This window comes from Numida meleagris, chromosome 1, assembly GCF_002078875.1.
Source record: "Numida meleagris isolate 19003 breed g44 Domestic line chromosome 1, NumMel1.0, whole genome shotgun sequence".
Lineage (NCBI taxonomy): Eukaryota > Metazoa > Chordata > Aves > Galliformes > Numididae > Numida > Numida meleagris.
The window spans coordinates 24,465,070-24,484,923 of NC_034409.1; the positions used below are offsets into that span (position 1 = coordinate 24,465,070).

Sequence of the window (19,854 nt, forward strand, 5' to 3'; positions counted from 1 at the left end):
AATAATATGAACAAAGAGGGAAAAAAGAAGGAAAAAGCGAAGACAGAAAGCTGACAGCTGGTCTAGTAACGGGTTCTAGAAATTAATTCTGCAATCTTTTCAGCAAATGAAAGAATGAACAGTTCCTATTGTACCCTTATGGTTATACCCACAAGCCCCATAACTGCAAATTTCAGCCCAACTTGCTACCAAAGTTCTTACCAACTACAGTTGCCAATGTAATCGTGGTTTTTCTCTGTTGATCCCACCTTGAAATGTTTGACATTTTGGCAGGGAGTATAGGGACTCTAGCAGACTACGCTGCAAGAACCAGACCTTTTGTGGCTGAGCACGTGTCCAGCTTAAACAGAACCTGAGATAAATACTTTCTCCTGGAAAGAGCAGTAAGATGGCACTCTGTGTTGTCATCTCATAAATAAAATCCTGCAATTCTTCTAACATATCAGGAAGAAAGTAAATACGCCTAGCTAATAACACACCTTGCTTGTCATTTCTCCATTAAATGACAGGATTGATTAAGGAGATGCTCTCAAAATAGCTGCTCATAGAATTTAGGTTTTGCAAACTGGATTTGCTTGGCTGCAGCTTCAGAGAAAAGTTTTTTTTTTTTTCTTTTGCAATTATTATTTTTTTTTAGCTCTTCCTTCTAAAGATCAAACCTGAAACAACAGACTCACTTGCCATCTCTTCATTTTTCAAAAATTCAGATGCAAGCAGAAGTCCCTAAACATAGGAAAAACTCGTGCTTTGAGGCCCCTATAAAATAATAATCACGGGGAAGACAAGAATTAACCCCGCAGACACACTGACAGCTATCCCTGCTGATAATTGAGCAGCACCAAGCAACACCACCACGACAGAACACACCGCCACAGAGCCCGCGCATGCGCACGCTCTCCTGCTCTCTCTGCGGGCGCACGCCTTCGAGCACTGCTGTGGCTCCGCCTCCCGCTGCGCATGCGCGGGTCTCCCGGCATTGGCCGGGGGATCGAGGTTGCCTGCCCGTCCGTGCCTTGGGCCGAGCGTTGCTGGGCGTGCAGCGGCGTTTCGTGTAGCGCTCGGGGCTTCCCGGCCCGGCAGTGCTGAGGCGAGATGAAGAAGATCTTCGGCTTCGGAAGGAAGAAGAAGGGGGAGCCGCCGCCCCCCGGCAGCGCCGCCTCGCCGTGCCCCGCCGGTGCGTACGAGCTCCGCCAGAAGGAGCTGGGCAAGCTGCACCGCGCGGCCGCCGCCGGAGACCTGGCCCAGGTGCGGCAGGGGCTGAAGAAGCACGGCATCGACGAGCGGGACAAGGCGCAGCGGTAAGGGCGGCGGGCCGGGCCGGGGGTCCCCGCTGCCTGATCCGGGCACAGAGTTGTGCTGTCAGCGAGGGCCGCGCTTTGCTGGGACGGGCAGCGGTGGCCGCTCCGGAGCGATGTGCTCTGCCGGCCTCTTTCCCCCAGGGCGCCTTCGTGGGGCTCGGCAGGCCTTCCTCCAAGCTGAGAGCTCTCTTGGGGGGCTGGTAGGCCCCGGCAGCAACAAGGCTGCAAGTTTTCTGAAGGCTTTCCTACTTGCAGAGCTGATGGTGATTCCTTCAGGTTGTCGTATTTCCCAGTGCTTGGTAACAGCAGCTTTTGGGTGATGACAGACTTCTGCATAGTTGGGTTGGTTACAGTTACACTACCCATCCGAGCTCTTTGCAGTACACTGCTAGCATGTCATGCTTGTCAGCTCTCTGATAATCACAGTCAGGCTTCTCTTCAGAAATGAAGGATCTTGCACACTCACTTGGGAATTTTTCAGTGGGGACAGTCACCCTCGAGTGACTGTTCTGTTGCTGCTGCAGCCCGTTCCATGTCTGTAGCAAGGTGTGATGGGTTCTTTGAAGTTCTGCCTCTTTTCTCATCTTCTTTGTGTTGTAGGAAGCTGATCTTGTGGACGAGGCTCATCAGCCTGCCCATGAGGGAATCTGTTAGGACAAGAGGGAATGGCCTCAGGTTGCACCAGGGCAGGTTTGGGTTGGTTATTAGGGTAAACTTTTTCTCCATAAGGGTGGTGATGCACTGGAATGGGTGCCCAGGGAGGTGGTGGAGTCACCATCCCCTGAGATGTTCAAGAAATGTGTAGATGTGGTACTAAGGGACATGGTTTAGTGCGCAACATTGGTGGGATGTGGACGGTTGGACTGGATGATCTTGGAGGTCTCTTCCAACTTCAATGATTCTATGAAAAATTTCTGTGTTTCTTAATCTTATTCTGTGTTTGCACAGCTCTCCCTTTCCGTTTCCGTGAGCTGTTGTGCTCCTGTCTCTCAGCAGAGTACCCTGACAAGGTGTTTTGTTGCAAGATTACTTGAGGTTTCCTAAATGCAGAGAAGGGATCTACCCACAAGGACTCTTTCCCTGTAAGTTCTTGAGGAATTGCAGGATGTTATTGTGTGACCTTTGAGGGAGGAAGATCCTGACTGCTTTCTAGCTCGTCCCCTGCTCTGTTGGAGCAGGTGTCCCACGGAGCAGCAGGAACTGTGCCTTCTGCACACAGCCAGACTTGTGCTGCTTTGCCATGAGATTTAATGGGGAAATGCGTGCAGGTACTGTTTGGGTGACTGTGGCTTTGGATACAAGCATGCTGGTTAACTGGCATCAGACCCTTAGCAGTTCTGTAGTTTGCAAAAGCCCTTTTCTTTCCATCTTTAACCTGAGGAAGAAAAGTTTAATTTTCTCATGTGTAGTGGAAACACAGCTTTCCCTCCTTGAAGAGGACTTCCTCTGTGATATCCCAATTATATCATAATTATTGTCTCTCTCTATAACTACCTGAAGGGAGGTTGTAGTGAGCTGGGGGTCGGCCTCTTCTTTCTTGGAACTAGTGACAGGACGAGGGGGAATGGACTCAAGTTGTGCCAGGGGAGATTCAGGTTGGATGTTAGGAAATTCTGCTTTTCTGAAAGAGTGGTCAGGTGCTGGAATGGGCTGCCCAGGGAGGTGGTGGAGTCACCGACCCTGGAGGTGTTCAAGGAACATTTGGACGTTGTGTTGAGAGACACGGTTTAGTGGGGTTATACTGATGGTAAGTGGATGGTTGGACTGGATGATCTTGTAAGTCTTTTCCAACCTTGCTAATTCTATGATTCTACAGTATTCTGCTGTCTGCTCTGCCAGATGTTATCAGATGTTTGATGCAAAAGTGCTCTACTGGTTGCAGTAATAACCAAGCTAGCACGTGAATATTTTTTTCTATAAAACCCATCTCCTGCATCTGTGATACACTTTTGATGTGTGAATGATCACAGGAGAACCTAGAGGTTACATACCACCATAGACCTCAGATTCCAAAGCTTTGGTCTCCCTCACTGCACCATGAGCACATTTCTGTCAGAGACAGCGACCAGTTCCTTGACACAGGAATCTTTGTGAAAGTTCATTTTTACAGCAGAGAAAATGTTGTCTCATTAAGCAGATGCTGTGGAGGCTTGTTCCTAGCCTGCCTCAGGCTTTGGGTATACAACTGCTGTTACTGGTAACGGAATGAGCCTGGGCTTTTTTTATTTTATTGTGTTTATTTTGGGACATAATTGAGATGGAGAAATGAAATTTGCTCTATCCATGTACCACAGAGTGAAAAGTTTTATTTAGCTGTCAGTTTCAATTTACATATTTAATTTTTAGGACACCACTGCATCTTGCTTGTGCAAATGGACATGCGGATGTCGTTACGTTTCTAGTAGAAAACAAGTGTAAGCTAAATCTTTTTGACAGTGAGAACAGATCACCACTGATGAAGGTAAGCAGAACACGTGCTGCTGCTGCAAGTAGGAATTACTGATTATGTATTAAATGATGATGTCTTGCCAGATTATTTACGTAAGTCTGTGTAGAAACGTGCAAGCTATAATCAGTGTGGGATAGGTGTATGCTAGCTCATCTTGTAAGATGCTTTTATATTCCAGGATTGGGAAGTTGTTGTAGTTGTGACACGCTGAAATATGACTGCTGGAAATTTTATCTTTTCATTGTGTTGTTTCCAGGCAGTACAATGCCAGCAAGAAAAATGTGTGGCAATCCTCCTAGAGCATGGTGCTGATCCAAACCTGGCAGATGCTAGCGGCAATACTGCCCTTCACCTGGCTGCTGTAGCTCCTAACACATCTCTAGCAGGGACGTTAATTGAGCACAATGCCCATATCGATGCTCAGAATAAGGTACATTTTGAGATTTGTTTAGGAAGATCTTTCAAAAAGTTGCATCAGTATTTTTATTGAAGATGTTTTGTTTCTTTAGATTTTTAAATTGTATTATTTCTGTCCTTTCAGGAGGGATGTACTCCCCTTACTCTTGCAGTCTCTGAACATCATGAAGAGATGGTAGAGCTTCTTCTTAAAAAAGGAGCTGATGTTCATGCTCGAGATCAGTGTGAAAGGTGAGGAGATGGTTTAAACTCTGTCGGTCACCTTAGTTGTCTTCAGGTTGGACTGATGAGAGGTATGGCAATGGGAGTTGAAGTAGAAAGACACAGAGAAGGAGTTGCTTGAGTAACTGGTGAAAGCAGGTCTCAGCTTGGCTGGTGTCGTGCTTTATTGCATGTTTTCTGCATTGAGAACTGCAAGAAAGCATTGTTTATGGTAGCTGCTGTGGCAGGAAAGTTGACATTATGCCAGCAACGTTGCTGTTATGCCGTAGAGGGTTTTTCAAATTCTCACACAGTTTGCATGCAAGTGTTGTCAATGTAGAAGCTTTTTCTTCTGTTCATGAAGTGATTTTATTTTTCTTTGAAGGTGGGCAAATGGGAACGTAAATAGTTACAATGTCTGAGTAAAGTTATGTATTTTGTCTTCTATTTTGGATGCTGCAGAACCCCACTTATGACTGCTGCATCTGGTGGGGAGCTTAAGTTGATAAAAGTTCTTCTTCGCTATGGTGCTGATCTTTCCCATAAAGACACTAATGGATGGACAGCTGAGGATTATGCTATTATTCATGGATATGCTAGGTAAACTTTTTAATTTATTGCTAAGTTTTCAGTTATCAGTGTTGGGTTTGGACCTTTTTAGTAACAGCACCGAGGTTTAATGGTGTGTTGATACCTATCTTGAAGATGAGTTCAGTGACATCTTCTGACATATACTGTTCATGTGTCTGGTGTTAATTTGAAAGTTGAGGAAAGCTTCTGCTCAAAATTCTGTATAATATTTCAAGTGTTTGTTGCTAAGCTCATGTCTGCCTAGTATACACTCTTTATTAAAGTGTCTGTAGCCCACAGTTATTCAGTGGTTCAACTTGAAAAACTGAAATGTTTGTAAACTCTTCTCAAACCAGAACTATTGTTATTACTGTCTTCAGTTTCACTGACCAGGAACTACCTGGTTTCAGAGGAGGTCTAGCTGTTATCTCTTTTTGTTAAATTACTAATCAGTTTTACTACTCTTACGCGTAAGCATTTTACCCATGGGTGTTCATTCATAAAAGTGGTTGTATTTGTAAAAACTGGACTGTGAAAAGGTACCAAGTGGAAGTAAATAACTTCATAAATATGGATGTGCATCTACAGAATGGCCATGTCTGGAATATTTGAGTACGTTATAGTCATGGAATGAGTATGTTACCCTTTGTGAATATATGAATTGTTTTGGCTATGGATATGTATAGGATGGATAGTAGGAGGCTCTTGTTATTCCATTAAGTGTTGTATGCAGCTGTGGGATTATTTTTCCCAAATGCATTTCCTCTCTTTCTGTCTAGTCTTAGTAAACAACTGGCAGAATATGCAGACTGGGAGAACGCAGGGGAAACTTCTGCAGGTGATACCCGAGGCATCCCAGTACCTATGACTCCTCACAGGGCAAGAGCTGCTGGCTTTACACTGGGTGCACCCGCCGTGGACAGAGGAGGTAGGATACTTAACTGTAGTAGAGCTGATGGGCAAAATTGCGATAGCCTCTTCCTTAAGTTGGTTGGTATCTTTTAAGTTTACTGTGCTCAGTGTTAACTTTATTGGAAGCATCAGATGGACTGTCACAAGAAATGTTATGAGCGCTGCTAGTTTGATGTGCATCTCAACAGGTTGTGAGGACAGTTGTCATTTGTGTGCGTTACATCTCTCTGCTCATACAGTTGTCACCTTCAGCCCATCAAGTTGCCCAGTTAAGTTTTCCATTTAGCAAGGGGGAGAAGGGAAGATAGGGAACAAACTAGGTTAGAGTGGCCTTGTTTTTCAGGTGTGCAGTTTTACTTAGAGACGCTCATTCAGATTGTTCAGAAAATCAGATTGCAAAAGCAGTAGTTTCATCCTGAATAGTTGTCTTATATTTTATAGCAGCGAAGCAGCAGATGAATTGCAAGAAGATGCATGTTATGTTGACTTCCACTGGATTTCTGTCACTTTAACTTTATTAGTTTCACCTGTACTAAGCTCCTTCTAGAGAGTCACATAATTTCTCACCTTCAACTACAATTGCTTTTGTTTGTGCTGTGGAAACATTAGCAAAAATTGTCTTGGAAAAGTAACTTCCTTAGTAACAACAGTACAGTGCTTGTGTATACTGTATCTTCTTGGACATGGTTTGATTTATAGTAAAAGTAATGCTTTTCATCAACTTCAGTTAGTTTTATAAAAAAAAAAAAAAGTCCGTATGACTTTGTGATACAGAAAAACTGTTGTATTGCCTCATTGCCTTGTAATTAAAAGCAAGAAACTCCTTCAGTGAGTTTGTAAGATCCAGGCAGTGTTTATAAGCTCACATTGCCCTAAAGGAAGCTTAGAAAATTGCTATTTTAATTTAAATGAAGTTGTTTGCCTTGCAATTTACATTTCAGGCCTTAATGCAGGAGGTTTTATTCGTTCCTTATTTTTAAGGGTTTTATGTCAGAATTATGTGTCAAGTGGGCAGCAGACTGTGCAAACACAATTCATTACTTTTTTTTTGTTATAAAGGGTTGAGAAACATGAACAAAGAAAACATGGCATATTTTTTTCTTCCCGGACTTTTCACAGAAGAATGGATTTTAGACCCAAGTGATGTTGTCTTTGACTTAGGAGCAGTTGCTTTGAACTAGACAGTGGTTGGAAAAGTTTCTTCGTAGGTTGGTTTTGAAGTTCTGTTTGCTTGTTTTTCAGTGGGGCTTGATACAGTTGGTTTAATCATTGAAATACTGTTTTCACCCAAAACCCACTCAGTTGCTACCTTCTATGCATGTAAATAGTTGCTCTGGTGAGGACTGACAGGCTGGGGTTATTTTAAAACGTGTGACTTGAAGGATTCTTCTTCTGAATAGAGAGTAGATTTAGACTAGGTATCAGGAAGAAATTCTTCACTGTGAGGGTGGTTAGACACTGGAACAGGTTGCCCAGTGAGGCTGTGGGTGCCCCCTCCCTGGAGGCATTCAAGGCCGGGCTGGATGGGGCTTTGAGCAACCTGGTCTGGAGGGAGGTGTCCCTGCCTATAGCAGGGGAGTTGGAACCAGATGATCTTACAGGTCCCTTCCAACCCAAACCATTCTATGATTCTCTTTGTGCTCAGTCTCTTAAAGATGACACCAGCAGGGGAGCGGGAGGGTACAGAGTGGAAGTTTAGTAGCACAGTAGGAGCAATATTGGAATTAGTTCTGCAGTCTCTGGCTTGCATCCACAGTCTGCATCATGACAGTCCCTTTAATGTGCCACAGTAACAGTCTTCAAAGCCTCCATTAGAGGAGAAGCTGGGATTCTGAGGCAGAGACCAGAGAAGTACTTACTTGGGAATTCTTATCTTTTCTTTTCTCTATTATTTTTCTACCATTTAAAATTTTGACCATACTTTTTCTGCTACTTTTGTACTTTCTAATTAGAAAATGTGAAGAATGTTGAACAGGTCGGCATGTTTTAAGAAGTTTGCTCATGATTATTTGAATGTCAGAACATGAACCTTTTTATTAATCACAGACAAATTAACTTCCAGAACTAACATACTGAATGACTGACATCTTAGATTTTAAGTAGGAATTGATTTTTGGGAAAAATAATAATTGTGCAATTCCTATTTCTAGTATGTCTACAGTGACAGTATTTTTAGCCACTGCAGCACATACTAGTGCATTGTTCCTTTAGTGTTTCCCCAAGTCATTAGAGAAATTGTCCCAGCATTGTAAAACTCTTACAAAAGTAAATCAGCACTCCTGTGTAATTTATACCTCCTGAGGTCAGATAAAACTTTTTCTATATTCCCTCCTAAGGAAACAGAGAAAAGCAGAAGGGATGAGAAACCATTCTGATGTTTTTTTCAACCCAAGCCATTCTGTGATTCTTTTTAACTGTTTCTTAAGTGTATGTTTCTGATATAGCTGTTTTTCCACATCATTGCATGTATTTGTGATAAAATCAATAAAAGTGGGACAACCTTCTGCTCCAGAGAAAAGCTATAGCTTTGTTTTGAAAGAATTTGATGCAGAGATAGTGTTCCAGAACTTCTCTTTTGAAACATATATGTCATAGTCAGTACATTCTCCCACTGCTGCAGCTTTGTCTGTGTGCTTTTCCTGTTTTCCAGTCTTCTGAGATGTCAAATTTATTCTGATGTCATTGTTTCGTCTGTCCTTTCCATGCCTTTCCCTTAATGGACATAGGAATGCAACAGTCTCCTAACCAGACATCAGGAACAGGAGAATCAAGGAAAGGTATTCTGCACAGTAGTATGTTAAATCCAAACCATGTCTTGTGATGCACAAATCCTTAAACATCATTGGTGCTTATTATCTTGCAGATCCATATCTTGATGGTTTGAGATCTATACGTTAGTGTGGATTTGGGGCGGTTTTTATTTGTTTGCATGTTTTGCATGAGTCCTTTTATTACAGAATTTAGCATTTGCTTTTGTCACTTGTGGTAGTGTTTTAGGTTTGAGGTTGTTTGTTTGTTTGTTTTGTAATCTGTTCTCCTGTTGCTCAAAAATGGGGATGGACTTCAATTAAAGTGGAAACAAGCAATCCTGAGAGACTTCTTGTCTACATCTCATTTCTGTGTTGAAAGCCATCTCAAGGAATTCCTGGCTTGTCTTCTAAAGGACAGCTTGACCTGGTTTTGATCATCAGTTGTGCTTACTATACGTTGAAAGCAAAAGTCCAGATAATTTAATGAGCTGTTTTGATTAATTCTAGTGGTACTTATTGAAGATGTAACCGAAGTCACCTGTCCAGACTTTAACTGTTCCACACAGCAGCAATTTTCTGTTCTGTGTGGAAAGTTAGCAGATAAGAGTCATAGTACCAAGTTAGTTATTTAGCTTTACACGCTGCGGTATTCTGTTAGAATATAAGAATGTTCTGTGTTTGTCTGTAGTAGAAAACATCAAAAATCAGACTGTAAGCGTTTGAACCGTTGTACATGTCTTCACATTGCAAGTTTCAGCCTCTGTTTTTTTTTTCTCTAGATGAGATTCCACTGAACATGTATACTGTGTTGCATCATCAAAAAGCTCTGTTCAGATAAGGGGATGTTCTCACGTAAACTCTGTGTTTAGGAAAGACAGAATTTGTACACTAATTTGTAGGTTGTCAGTAGTAACACTTCATTTTGTTACGATAGTTAACAATTAGTTCAAGAACTTTGGGAATGCTGACTTCTGTGTGGAGGTCAGATATGCTTGTTTTCCTTTCTGTGCTGGGAATCAAAAAATCCTTCTATTTTGTCTTAGTTGTTAAGAGGCCTTAGCGCTTTAAAAATTGTATTCCTAGAGTGCAGTTTTCATTAGTATACTACAGGGTGCTCTCATCAAGTTTTGCAAATGATCTGAAATTAGGGAGATGGATGGATATGCTTCGGCACAGAGCCGGCATTCAGAGGGACCTCAGCAAGCCAGGGAAATGGGCTGGCAGGCATCTTAAGAAATCCATCAAGGGCAGATACAAAGACCCACTTGGGGAAGAACAGCTGCTTCCTACGAAACATGATGGGACTGTGTGGCAGGGGAGCAGCTCTGCTGAGAAAGGACAGAGACCTGGCAGAAGGCAAGCTGAGCGTGAGCCAGCAGGGTGCCCTGGCAGCTGAGAACTACAGCTTGGGCTGCACGAACAGCAGCAAAACCAGGAGACTGAGAGAAGCAATTGTCTGCCCCTGTTTGGCACTCACTGGACTGTGCCTTGGTCCTTGGTTGTAATTCTGAGTTCATGCTGCATGAGACGTTGATCATTCAGCAGTGAGCTAATTCTCTAGGGAGCCATCATATTTGTGAAGGAGTATTTGCCCTGTGAGAGGGGGCTGAGAAAATGAGGTTGCTCAGAGTGAAGAAGAGGCAGCTTTGATGAGCCCTAACAGCAGCTTCTAATGCAGATGAGAAGACAAAGACAGGTGCTTCCCTGTGATATTTGATAGGAAGTGGAGATGCAAGAGATGTAAATGGAAGCAAGAAAGTTTCTAACTGAATATGAAAAGTGTTGCCATGATAAGGATGGCAAAACAGAGAGGTTGGATGGTTTCTCTTCTTGGATGTGTTCAAGAGCAGACTGGATAAAGCCCTGACCAACTTTTCCTGACCTCAAAGCTAAGCTGGCTTTAAGTAGGTAGTTGGCTGAGACTTCCATAGATCCCTTTTGACCTGATTTATCCTGTGATCTTAGGTGTGAAGTACTACCTTCATTGAACTGATGAAAATGTGTAGTATGGCATGCCCTGGTACTGCTCCTTTTGTCTCTTGTATATCCTTTTTTGATTCGCTGTAGAGAACTGCTCGTGATTCTTCTACCTCGGGATAACCCTTAGGTCCTGATAATGCTTTTTGATTTTCTTTACATTTTTCAGAATAATCCATAGCTGGGTAGAGCAGCAAATAAAATGTCTCTGATCCATTTTTATTATTTTATTTTTACAATTCAATATAATTTGAAATAGCACTTGCTTTGTAAATGCTTTCCTTCATGCTGTTTTTATTGAATTGGCCACTCCAGCTTCCATACTATTATGAGCTGTTTTCCATGTTAAATGTTTGTATTGATTTATTTTTAGCTCACCAAATCTAATTTCAACATGTCAATTTATATTCGTACAGCAATAGATGACTTTTCCCAAGGAGACTCAATAAGGTGAGACTTTTAAAAATACCAAACACTTACTTGAGGAATGATTTGAGAGAACCAGTACTTATTTTGCTTTGTTTTTGAAGAAGTTCTGAAAAAGAGGGCAGTAACGACAGTTGGCATACTTCTGAGGAAGAAGAGCTGGATTTTACCCCCAAGGTATGGTGCCTTTACAGGAAAATGGTCGTGTAAAATGAGTGATTTGAAGGCAGTTTTCTCTGAGATTGAAAGAAACTGCTTTTCCAGCGAATTCTTTCTATTTTTCTCCTTAAAAGGAGTCCCTGGTCTGCCAAGCTTCCTTCTGCTATGAGTTTTTCCTAAAAAAAAGTTGTAGCTTTGGCAGAACGTGCAGTAGATTTGTGGTTTGGGGCAAAAGAGCAGTAGATATCAAGATAAATAACAACATTGTTTTAGTCGTTCATTGAGTCAGAATTGCAAACCCTAGGAGTTGATAAGTTAACAAATAGCCTATTCTGTTCTCTTTCAAACTTCACTATTGTTTCCCCTGATTTACATGATAGAATTCTAGCTGATAATGGAAAAAGAACATTTATTTATCAAAATCTAGTTAAATTGTTCATCACGCCTTTTCTTCCTCACTAGGTTCTTTGGGTGCTCATTGCTTGACTTGCTCAAATAAGTCTTTTTTCTTTCTCTTTTTTATCTGTGGGATGACATTCCGTGCTTGTATATAATCTCACACTGCCTGATTTTATTCATTTTTTAATACTTGGATGTTACTCTTCTTTTTATAAGCTACATGTGCTCTCTCCTACTGTTTTTACTAATGTTCTGAAGGATTATCACTTTTTTTCAGTGACATCTGGAGCATCTCGTCTATTGCACTGGGACTCTGCAGTGATTAGGAACTTTATTTTGGTAGTTCAGCACACTCTAATGCTGAAGATGCAAGCATGTGTACTTCAAACATTTCTGCATTTTCTTGCATTGATTTTTAAATAGAAGTGATGCATATTTCTAGCATGATTTTGAAATGTAGGGATCTTTCACTAAGTGGAGTTGCATTAACTAATTTATGCTTTAAGTCTAAGGAACTTTAGCAGTAATTTGAGTTGTGCACACTTACAAGTAGGCAACCAGACACTGTAATCTCAAGTGTGGTTGTGTTTTACCTGTGTATTCAAAAACTTTTTTTTTTTTTAGAGTTGTGCATCTAAGGATAGTTTTGAAGTAAAACAGTTACTGACTTGTATACATGAAGAATGTTTGTGTAATTAAAATTGAAGGATCTAGCAAGTATCTGAGTACTGTCAGAAGGGGACAGCCTGGTTGTATTTGCTGTTTAAGATTTGATATAAGTAAAGGATTTGTTTAAAAACAAACAAGCAAACAAAAAAAATAAATCAATTCATTTAAACTGTATTTTTATTTGCAGAAGCCACAGAAGCCAAACTTGACAATGTTAATGAACGTTTCCCAGAAGTTCAGGAAAAACAGTAAGTTATTGGGAAAAGACTTCATGATACAATGACATACAAAAGTAAACTTGCTAAGTAATTTCATTTTGCATGTTGTTGCTGTTGTTTTTTCACTTGGCTATAGTAAATGAGGAAACTAGCATTATGAGAGCAGAGCACATAGTCATTTCAGAGTAAAATAAGTGAGGTAATGAAAATGAAGATACTGAGTCCCCTCCTAAGCCTTTGTCTCTAATAAGTCCTTTCCCCATCCTGCCCTTACCTGGCTTCTTTTCCATACAGTCCCAGATGACTCCTCTCCTGTGTTTTAAACAGGTAAAATGCCTGTTGCTATTTATATAACTCATTTATTTAATTTTTTTTCTTTTTCTCATGCTTTAAGATGATGGTGATGGTTCTAGAATTGAAAGTCCTAAGTCACAGAAGAAAGGCCTTACACAAAAAAACCCAACAGGTGCAAACCTGAACAAAGGAGACTGTGGAGGATTGTTCAGTCAAGATGTCTCAGATTCAAGCAACCTTGAAGAAGATGAATTGGAGGAAGAGGAAGAAGAGGATGAAGAAGATGAAAATGATGAAGGAGATGACGATGAGGAGTATGAAGAAGAAGAAGAAGAAGGAGAAGATCTTACACAAGACGAGAAGGAGGAAGAAGACTTGGAAGATGAAGAAACTCAATCTAACGACATAATGGAAGAGGAGCAGAGGGGTAAAATAGAACCTAAGGCAGAAATTAATCAGAAATTGGGGTATCTCAGTAATGTTAAGAATGAGGGAGATGCTCAATGTGGAGCTGGAGATGTCTCCAGTGATTATCAGAAAATATGTAAAGAACTTGATGAAAAGGTGGAGGAATCTGTTGATACTCCTGTGTCTTTTATAGCTGGATGCTATGAAAAGTTGCAAGAAAATATAACAGCCATGTCTCCAAAGAGAATGAATAACGAAGTATCTTATGAGTCAGTACCAAAACAAGCTGTCCTTCAAAATCTAAATAATTTGCAAGATAAACAGGAAAGCTGCAGCAAGAAAAGCATGATTCAGAAGTTTCACAGAAATACTGACTCCTGTTTGGCAGACTCTGAAACAACAGACTTGAAAAAAGAGATACCTCAGCCTCTCTCAAATATTGGTGATCTTAAGGAGAAGAAGTTAAGTTTCAGCAATGGCTTCAAAAGTAGTAGTGGTTCTTGGTCAGCAGCGGAAAACCAAAAGCTTGAAAATCGAAGACCAAATTCTGTCATGGATGATGAAGATGCTGAAGAAGAGCAGTATAAAGAAAGAGATAATAAATTCCATGAAGCATTGAAACAAGAAGGTGAAAATCCATGCATAAATAGATGTGAAGAAAATCTAAGGGCAGCACTTTCCTCAAGCACCAAAGTAAGTGTACAGGGATGATTCAATTGCAAGGGTTTGTTAAGGGTAATACAGGTAAGCAACAGTAAATTGTATTCATGTTAATACTTACTATGTATCCATATTTTAATCATCATATTTTGATACTAAAAATATCTTACTCCTATCTGAAGTCATTTCTTATGTATAAGAATAGTATCAGACATTATTTTCAATTTTTAAATACGTGATTACAGATTTTTGAAGGAGAAAGACAGGAGACTATTTTTTTCTGGAATCTGTGGACTTTCTGTTACATAAAACTGAGAAAATGGATATTATCTGTTAAATGTTGCTGCCACATAGTAGAATTCATGGGGTGATGACTGCAACTGAGGAAACAAAAGGAAATTTTGAATGAAATCGAGAGCAGGAAGCTAGTGAAATTGTGAGCTAAATAGATAGAAGGAATGACTTCCTGTATAGTATAAATGAAGCTGGAAATAGGCTGCTACAAGGAAGTGCTTCTCAGGGGCTTTGTATAGCCAGTGATGAAGTTTACAACATGGGGCATTGCTGTTTAATCATGCAGATTCCCAACGAAAAACTGAAGGCCTTTAAAAACTTTGTTGAGCTTTGCTTCATTTTAGTTTTACTCAAGAAAAGTGTTTTCCAAGTTGTCAGTGGATGGTGAAGAAGATACTTGTTTCTGTTCTTTCCAGCTGTTTTGGTCAATCTCTTTTAGGAAGAGTCACTTAAATGGGAAGAAGAGGAAAAACAGGAGAAGGAAGACACTGTTGGAGAGCTGCAAACTGCAGCTTTTGAGGGTGTGAAAAATTCTGTTGTTAATAATAACCATCAAGTTCATAATGCTTCAGAAGACACTGCTAATGAGAGATGTGAGTTAATTAAATATTGATCCTGATTGTTCCTCTACAAGTATTAATGCTCTGTAAATGAAGTAAAATGATGATTGTCCTCAAAGATGTCAAATTCTCCTGTTACCTGTGAACCCTAGCCAGCAGTGGTAGAGCAGGTTTACAGCTTTTGTTCCTTTCATTCATTCTTAGAGAACACAAATTGTGGTGGTGGATTCAAAACGATTCTGTATGAAGCAAGTTCCTTTCTTAACTTTGTTGCTGTGCTCTCCCTGAAGTGGTCTGAACAAGTCAAGCAGATAGTCTAGTGTGTCTTGTGTGTGACAGTAGTGTTTCCCTTTCTGGTGGGTACTACCAGATTGAAAAGGTGTGATTTTTTTCAAGGCTTCAGCCAAGAGCAGACTTGAATGAAACTGAGAAAACTATTCTCTTCCAGTGCTTCACCTTGTTCAGTTTTAAAATGTAGAAGGTCTCTCCAGTGCTACTCCTTTGTGTGCTTGAGAGCATGACCAGTTCAGAGTGGAGTACTTTGGTACTCACTTCAGGGTCTTAGCAGAAGACACCATTTCCATTCTTTGTCTCTAGAGCATAGGTTGCTGTGGTAGATGTTTTCAGAGCCTGTGTAGCTATTAATCAGATGGTACATCGAGGATCTGTCAGAAGCACTAAAGGAACATTCTCTTCTGTCTTTGTATATTTTACCCTAAGCATGCATTTGGCAAAGTGTAAGTAGTCAGTGGCTAGGCTGGAATCAGCAGCGATGGTTTTCCAGAGTGGGCACCATCACTACTCTGTGGCTCTTTCCTGCAAATTTTCCATGCGTTTCTGTGTGAGTGAATCCTGAGTTTGGTTTGCATAATGGAGTGGCTTAAAACAGAGAAGTGAAGGTGGTCTGTTCTGGCCATGAGCTTGGTGGTGAGACTCAGCATTATGCTCAGCTGGTAGAGAAGACTAGACTGTTAACTGCTACGGTGGAAAATGCTTGCAGTTGTCTGGGGTAAGTGTTGGAACTGTGAGCTCCTCCTGCATTTTTACATGGTAGTCCTTAAGTATCTATGTTCTTGGAAGGTGCAGGGCAATGAATCTTCGGGGAGATCTTGCTTGACAGCACTAAGCAAGGAGCAATGTGTGTTGGCAGTTCCCTCTTAGTGTGAGGATATTTTTCATCATGCTTTTATGGTATGTCCTGTACTGTGGAAGGTGATAGTAAATGCCAAATGCTGGAGGTGTAGCCTAGAGGAAAAATGACTCAAGTTCTGCATATGCTGAGACTGTAAGCATGCTGGAGTTTCTTCCTGAACATTATCCAAATGTGAGGGACATAGCCATGTCAGCGGTCATTCTTAGGCATCTTTTGCTGGAAAAGAGATAAGAGGAGTAGAGAGAATACTATGATGTGACTGGGTGTGAAGTTACCCTTGAATATAACTCATTTCTTGGTTTGTCCTCTGCTGTAGAACTGTTACTCATCTTTCAGATCCTGGATTTGACTGATGAGGGATAAAAGTGGAGTGCAGTAAATTCTCAGTGTCTCTCTTTGTCCATCCTTTGTAGGTACCCTGCCAGCAGTAGGAACAGAGCAAGAGGAAGAGTCTGAATCTCCCTGGGATTCTGAGGTACTTTCTGTGAAATATGCATCTCCCCAGTGTGGCGGAGAGTTGGATGAGAACTACATGAGAGCTTGCCTTTGAATTGAGCCCTGCCCCTGATGAGGCTTGTTTACCTCTTGTTGCTGCTACTCTATGTCTGTAACTGGGAGTCCTTGAAATACAAGTACTGTTGGTTCCCTGGTCAGTCAGTACTGAGCCAAAGTTAGGTCAAACTACTTACATGGGCCTCCTAGCTACTGGCTTTTGAGTTGGTTTTCTAGCACGGTATTGATACAGCACCATTTACTGCTACTTAAAAACTTGTGAGCTTCTCAAGGTGGTTTGTGTTAGGATTGTTTTTTTTACTCTGCATGGCTCTATTCTGCTGATCCAGTCAGAGTTAAATGGTTGCCCCTAGGGTGAGCAACCTAGACATTTAGGTTTTTCTGTATAAAAACTCTATCTTTTATAGATATACTTAATCCATTTTTCAAAATTGTGTTCAACGGATACCAAGTGTGCTGGCTGTGTATTCTGTCTGTGATAATTCACAAGACAAGAGCAAGCAGGTTCTGTAGCTAATTCCCCTCTGGCTTTTCTTGTGAGGGAAAAACAAACTCATCCCCCACCCCTTTCTTAAAAATACAAGACTAAGATTTTCGAGATAGCCTTAATCTCTGTTAGCTTTGCCTTGTTAGCCTTTAATCAACGCATATCACACTTGCAACATTCACTCACCACTGTGGAATACATGCCCCAGGAGCATAAGCTGAAATTTGAATGTCAGGCACAAATTTGATGCAAATGTTGGATCCACACAGTTCACAATCAACTACTTGTTCACAACTACTTGTTCACAATCAACATCTTGATTTCCCATGTTAATTTCTTTTCTGGCTGTCCGGTTTGCCAATTATCAACATGACAGAATAATTTAGATGAGTTGTGAGGATTTTTTTTGCCCTTCTGTTAGAGATACAAAAACCTTTGATACATTTGATTTAAAAAAAAAAAAAAAAAGTTTGTACCAATTCTCATGCATGTGTTTTAGATTGTACAGATGGATTCTGAAAGTCCGAGGAAAGTATCACCTGGTGTGTTGCTCCCAGCTGCAGATGAACATGGAGTATGCTTGCAGAGTATTTCAGGGGAGCCCAGTAATGGTAACTTTCTCATAGACTGGATTTATCCATGTTTATAGACAAGCAAACTTTAGTTTCTAGTGTTTTCCTTAGGAGCTCTGTTGTGCTGTGGGTGTGTGCTGTAGCGATGAATTGCTTGGTTCTTGTTAATTAACACCAGTTAACACTGCACTTGCTGGCCTGTTTGATTAGTCAAGGAAGTTCTTGTGTGCATTATGTGTGTTTTTTGGACATGTACGTATTTTTTTTTTGCTTTAAGATGTTGCTTTATGTGGTAAGAGTGGTATCTGGTTTAAGATTTACTTGTTTGAAGATCTGGACATTCCTGGATAATCAGCAGAAGAAAAATATCATCTGGTTGTTTTTCTTTTTTCCCTGGCTTTATTTTTACAGGTTTCTGTTGTGCGTTGAGTAGGACTTAAAACATGAGGGCAAATTCAGGTTTTGTTGCTGAGGGTTTCTGCCTGCAGCTTGTGGCACTTGCCTTATGACCATCCTGATTGAGTGTGGGAAAGCAGGGAAGTTTTGCTATTGGGGTGAGCATGAGAGAGCAGGAAAGTTTCGCTATTGGAATAAAACTTCTCTCTTTAAAAAATGACTTGGCAATCTAGTTTATAATATGGGTACGATGACATAGCTGGAAAGGCTAATCCACTTTTAGTGTAGTAGGCTGGAATCAGATCTTTGCAGGTTTCCGGGAGCTCTAAATGAACTTATTAATGGTCAAGAAAGTCTGCTTCATACGATTCTGCTAAGTTAAGTTGGAAATCAATATGGAAAGGGAGAAGAGGTGATTATAGTAATCTTTCTAAGGTATTTCCATGTTACTTGACCACCAAGTGTACTAAAATCAATCTTGATGTTTTTTTATTAATTTTTTTTTTAACGTGAAAATTGTTCTGCGGAACTATTCTTAGAAGCATATTACATGTTTCATGAGAGGACTCATAAACTATAAGATGACTGAAGCTGAGGATTCAAGAAATACATGGGCAGTAGGTTGTGTGAGTCTGGAAATAAAACTGAACACAAAACTTCAAAAATATTTGGAATAGTGCACACTGTTGTGCGTTAAAACCAAACAAGATTTGTTTCATTTATTTCCCTGCAAGCTAAACCAGAGTGATCTGTTGAGAACCAGCTTGGTTTTACCTTATGGAATGACACTTGTATGGGGTTTCTGTGTCCGTACCCTTGCTCTCCCTGAGCTGTTAATGAGAAAGCGTCCTCAACATTAAGCACTAGTAAGATAGAAAGTCATAGTACTGCTGGACTCTTTTATTATCATTCATTAAAAAGCCAAAGCTATCTGCTCTAATTAATCCTTTTAGAAGGAAGAATTCAGCTCCCAGAAAAAAAAAATAAAATTAATCTTGTTCTGTTAACAAACATGACTTAATGCTTCACAAGAAATGTTCTCATTCTGTGATTTTAATTTTTTTTTAATAAAAGCTGCACGATGGAAATTACTCTGCATTTCTTGTATACTACTACGAATTCTGTGTGATAAAATAATTGAATATTAGCTATTGCACTCTTAATGAAGTAATGCTTGCAACCAACAGTTACAGAATCTACTGATGTTATTATGGAGTAAAAGATATCTTCAATTAAATAAAATAGCCCTTTCATTTTTCACCTCCAGGCTTTCCAGAGAAACCCAGTAATTTGCAGGTAAATAATTTTTATTTCAGACTACTTATCCTGCTCATAAAAGAATATGTAGTTACTTTGAATTTATGTTGTTGGGTTTTTTTTGTTCATTGGACTGTCTTCCATAGTTGAAGGTTTCCACGTCACTTTTAGAGATGAATGAAACATCTTCAAAAAAAGAAAGGCAGAAATCAGGTAATGGTGACTTTGATATTCTGAGTTTAGCCTCACAGTCTTTCTGGATAAACATATTTAATTAAGCATTTGATTTATTTGTTTTGCAGATCTACTGGAGGAATTTAGTTTAGGAGATGTAGACGATATTGAAGGTATTTATAACAGTTTGGTTTTTTTTTTTTTGTCACGTTCCTTTGTGGGCAGATGCATTGTACTTGTAAATTTTTTCTATTAAATTAGTTTTTGCTAGCAAGATGTTATTTCAGCAGAAGATTTGATGAAATATGCTCTGTGCATGTGTGTTTTATCTTCTAGTTTGCCATTCAACGCTTGTAAAAACCCTTCTACAGTGTGAGCTTCCTCCAGCATACCTGCTATCATCACCCCTTGTCAGGCAGTCCTCAAATTTACTTTCTTTCCCATTTCCGAATATACGAGTCTCTAGAAGAGCAATAGGGAGCATGTCCTGTGTCTGATTCCAGGGTAGGGATCTGCAAACTAGGCTGTCCAGGAGCTGCAAGTGGGTCAGAAAGGGTGATTGCCAGGCTTATGCTGTACTTAGCATGAGTGATTATTTACTTGGCGTTTCTCTACCTCTCTGGCAGTTGTTTTAAAACATG

At 40.3% G+C, this 19,854-nt stretch overlaps 1 protein-coding gene across 5 annotated transcripts in view; it reads left to right on the forward strand.

The window, feature by feature from the left end:
* The window catches only part of ANKRD26 (ankyrin repeat domain 26), a 52,745-nt gene continuing 33,827 nt past the window's right edge, over positions 937-19,854 (forward strand). Inside the window, exons 1-17 of one of the 5 annotated variants that reach the window (XM_021384833.1) lie at positions 937-1,298; positions 3,645-3,759; positions 4,004-4,177; positions 4,289-4,395; positions 4,828-4,965; positions 5,715-5,863; positions 8,574-8,624; positions 10,991-11,024; positions 11,105-11,177; positions 12,415-12,475; positions 12,840-13,840; positions 14,541-14,694; positions 16,228-16,289; positions 17,314-17,425; positions 19,050-19,078; positions 19,186-19,252; positions 19,342-19,386. In XM_021384833.1, coding sequence (XP_021240508.1) covers positions 1,093-1,298; positions 3,645-3,759; positions 4,004-4,177; positions 4,289-4,395; positions 4,828-4,965; positions 5,715-5,863; positions 8,574-8,624; positions 10,991-11,024; positions 11,105-11,177; positions 12,415-12,475; positions 12,840-13,840; positions 14,541-14,694; positions 16,228-16,289; positions 17,314-17,425; positions 19,050-19,078; positions 19,186-19,252; positions 19,342-19,386 — 2,578 coding nt within the window. In that variant the 5' untranslated portion in view covers positions 937-1,092. The remainder of the gene's footprint in view (positions 1,299-3,644; positions 3,760-4,003; positions 4,178-4,288; positions 4,396-4,827; positions 4,966-5,714; positions 5,864-8,573; positions 8,625-10,990; positions 11,025-11,104; positions 11,178-12,414; positions 12,476-12,839; positions 13,841-14,540; positions 14,695-16,227; positions 16,290-17,313; positions 17,426-19,049; positions 19,079-19,185; positions 19,253-19,341; positions 19,387-19,854) is intronic. The other 4 variants (XM_021384834.1, XM_021384837.1, XM_021384835.1 and 1 more) reach the window with 4 other exon arrangements.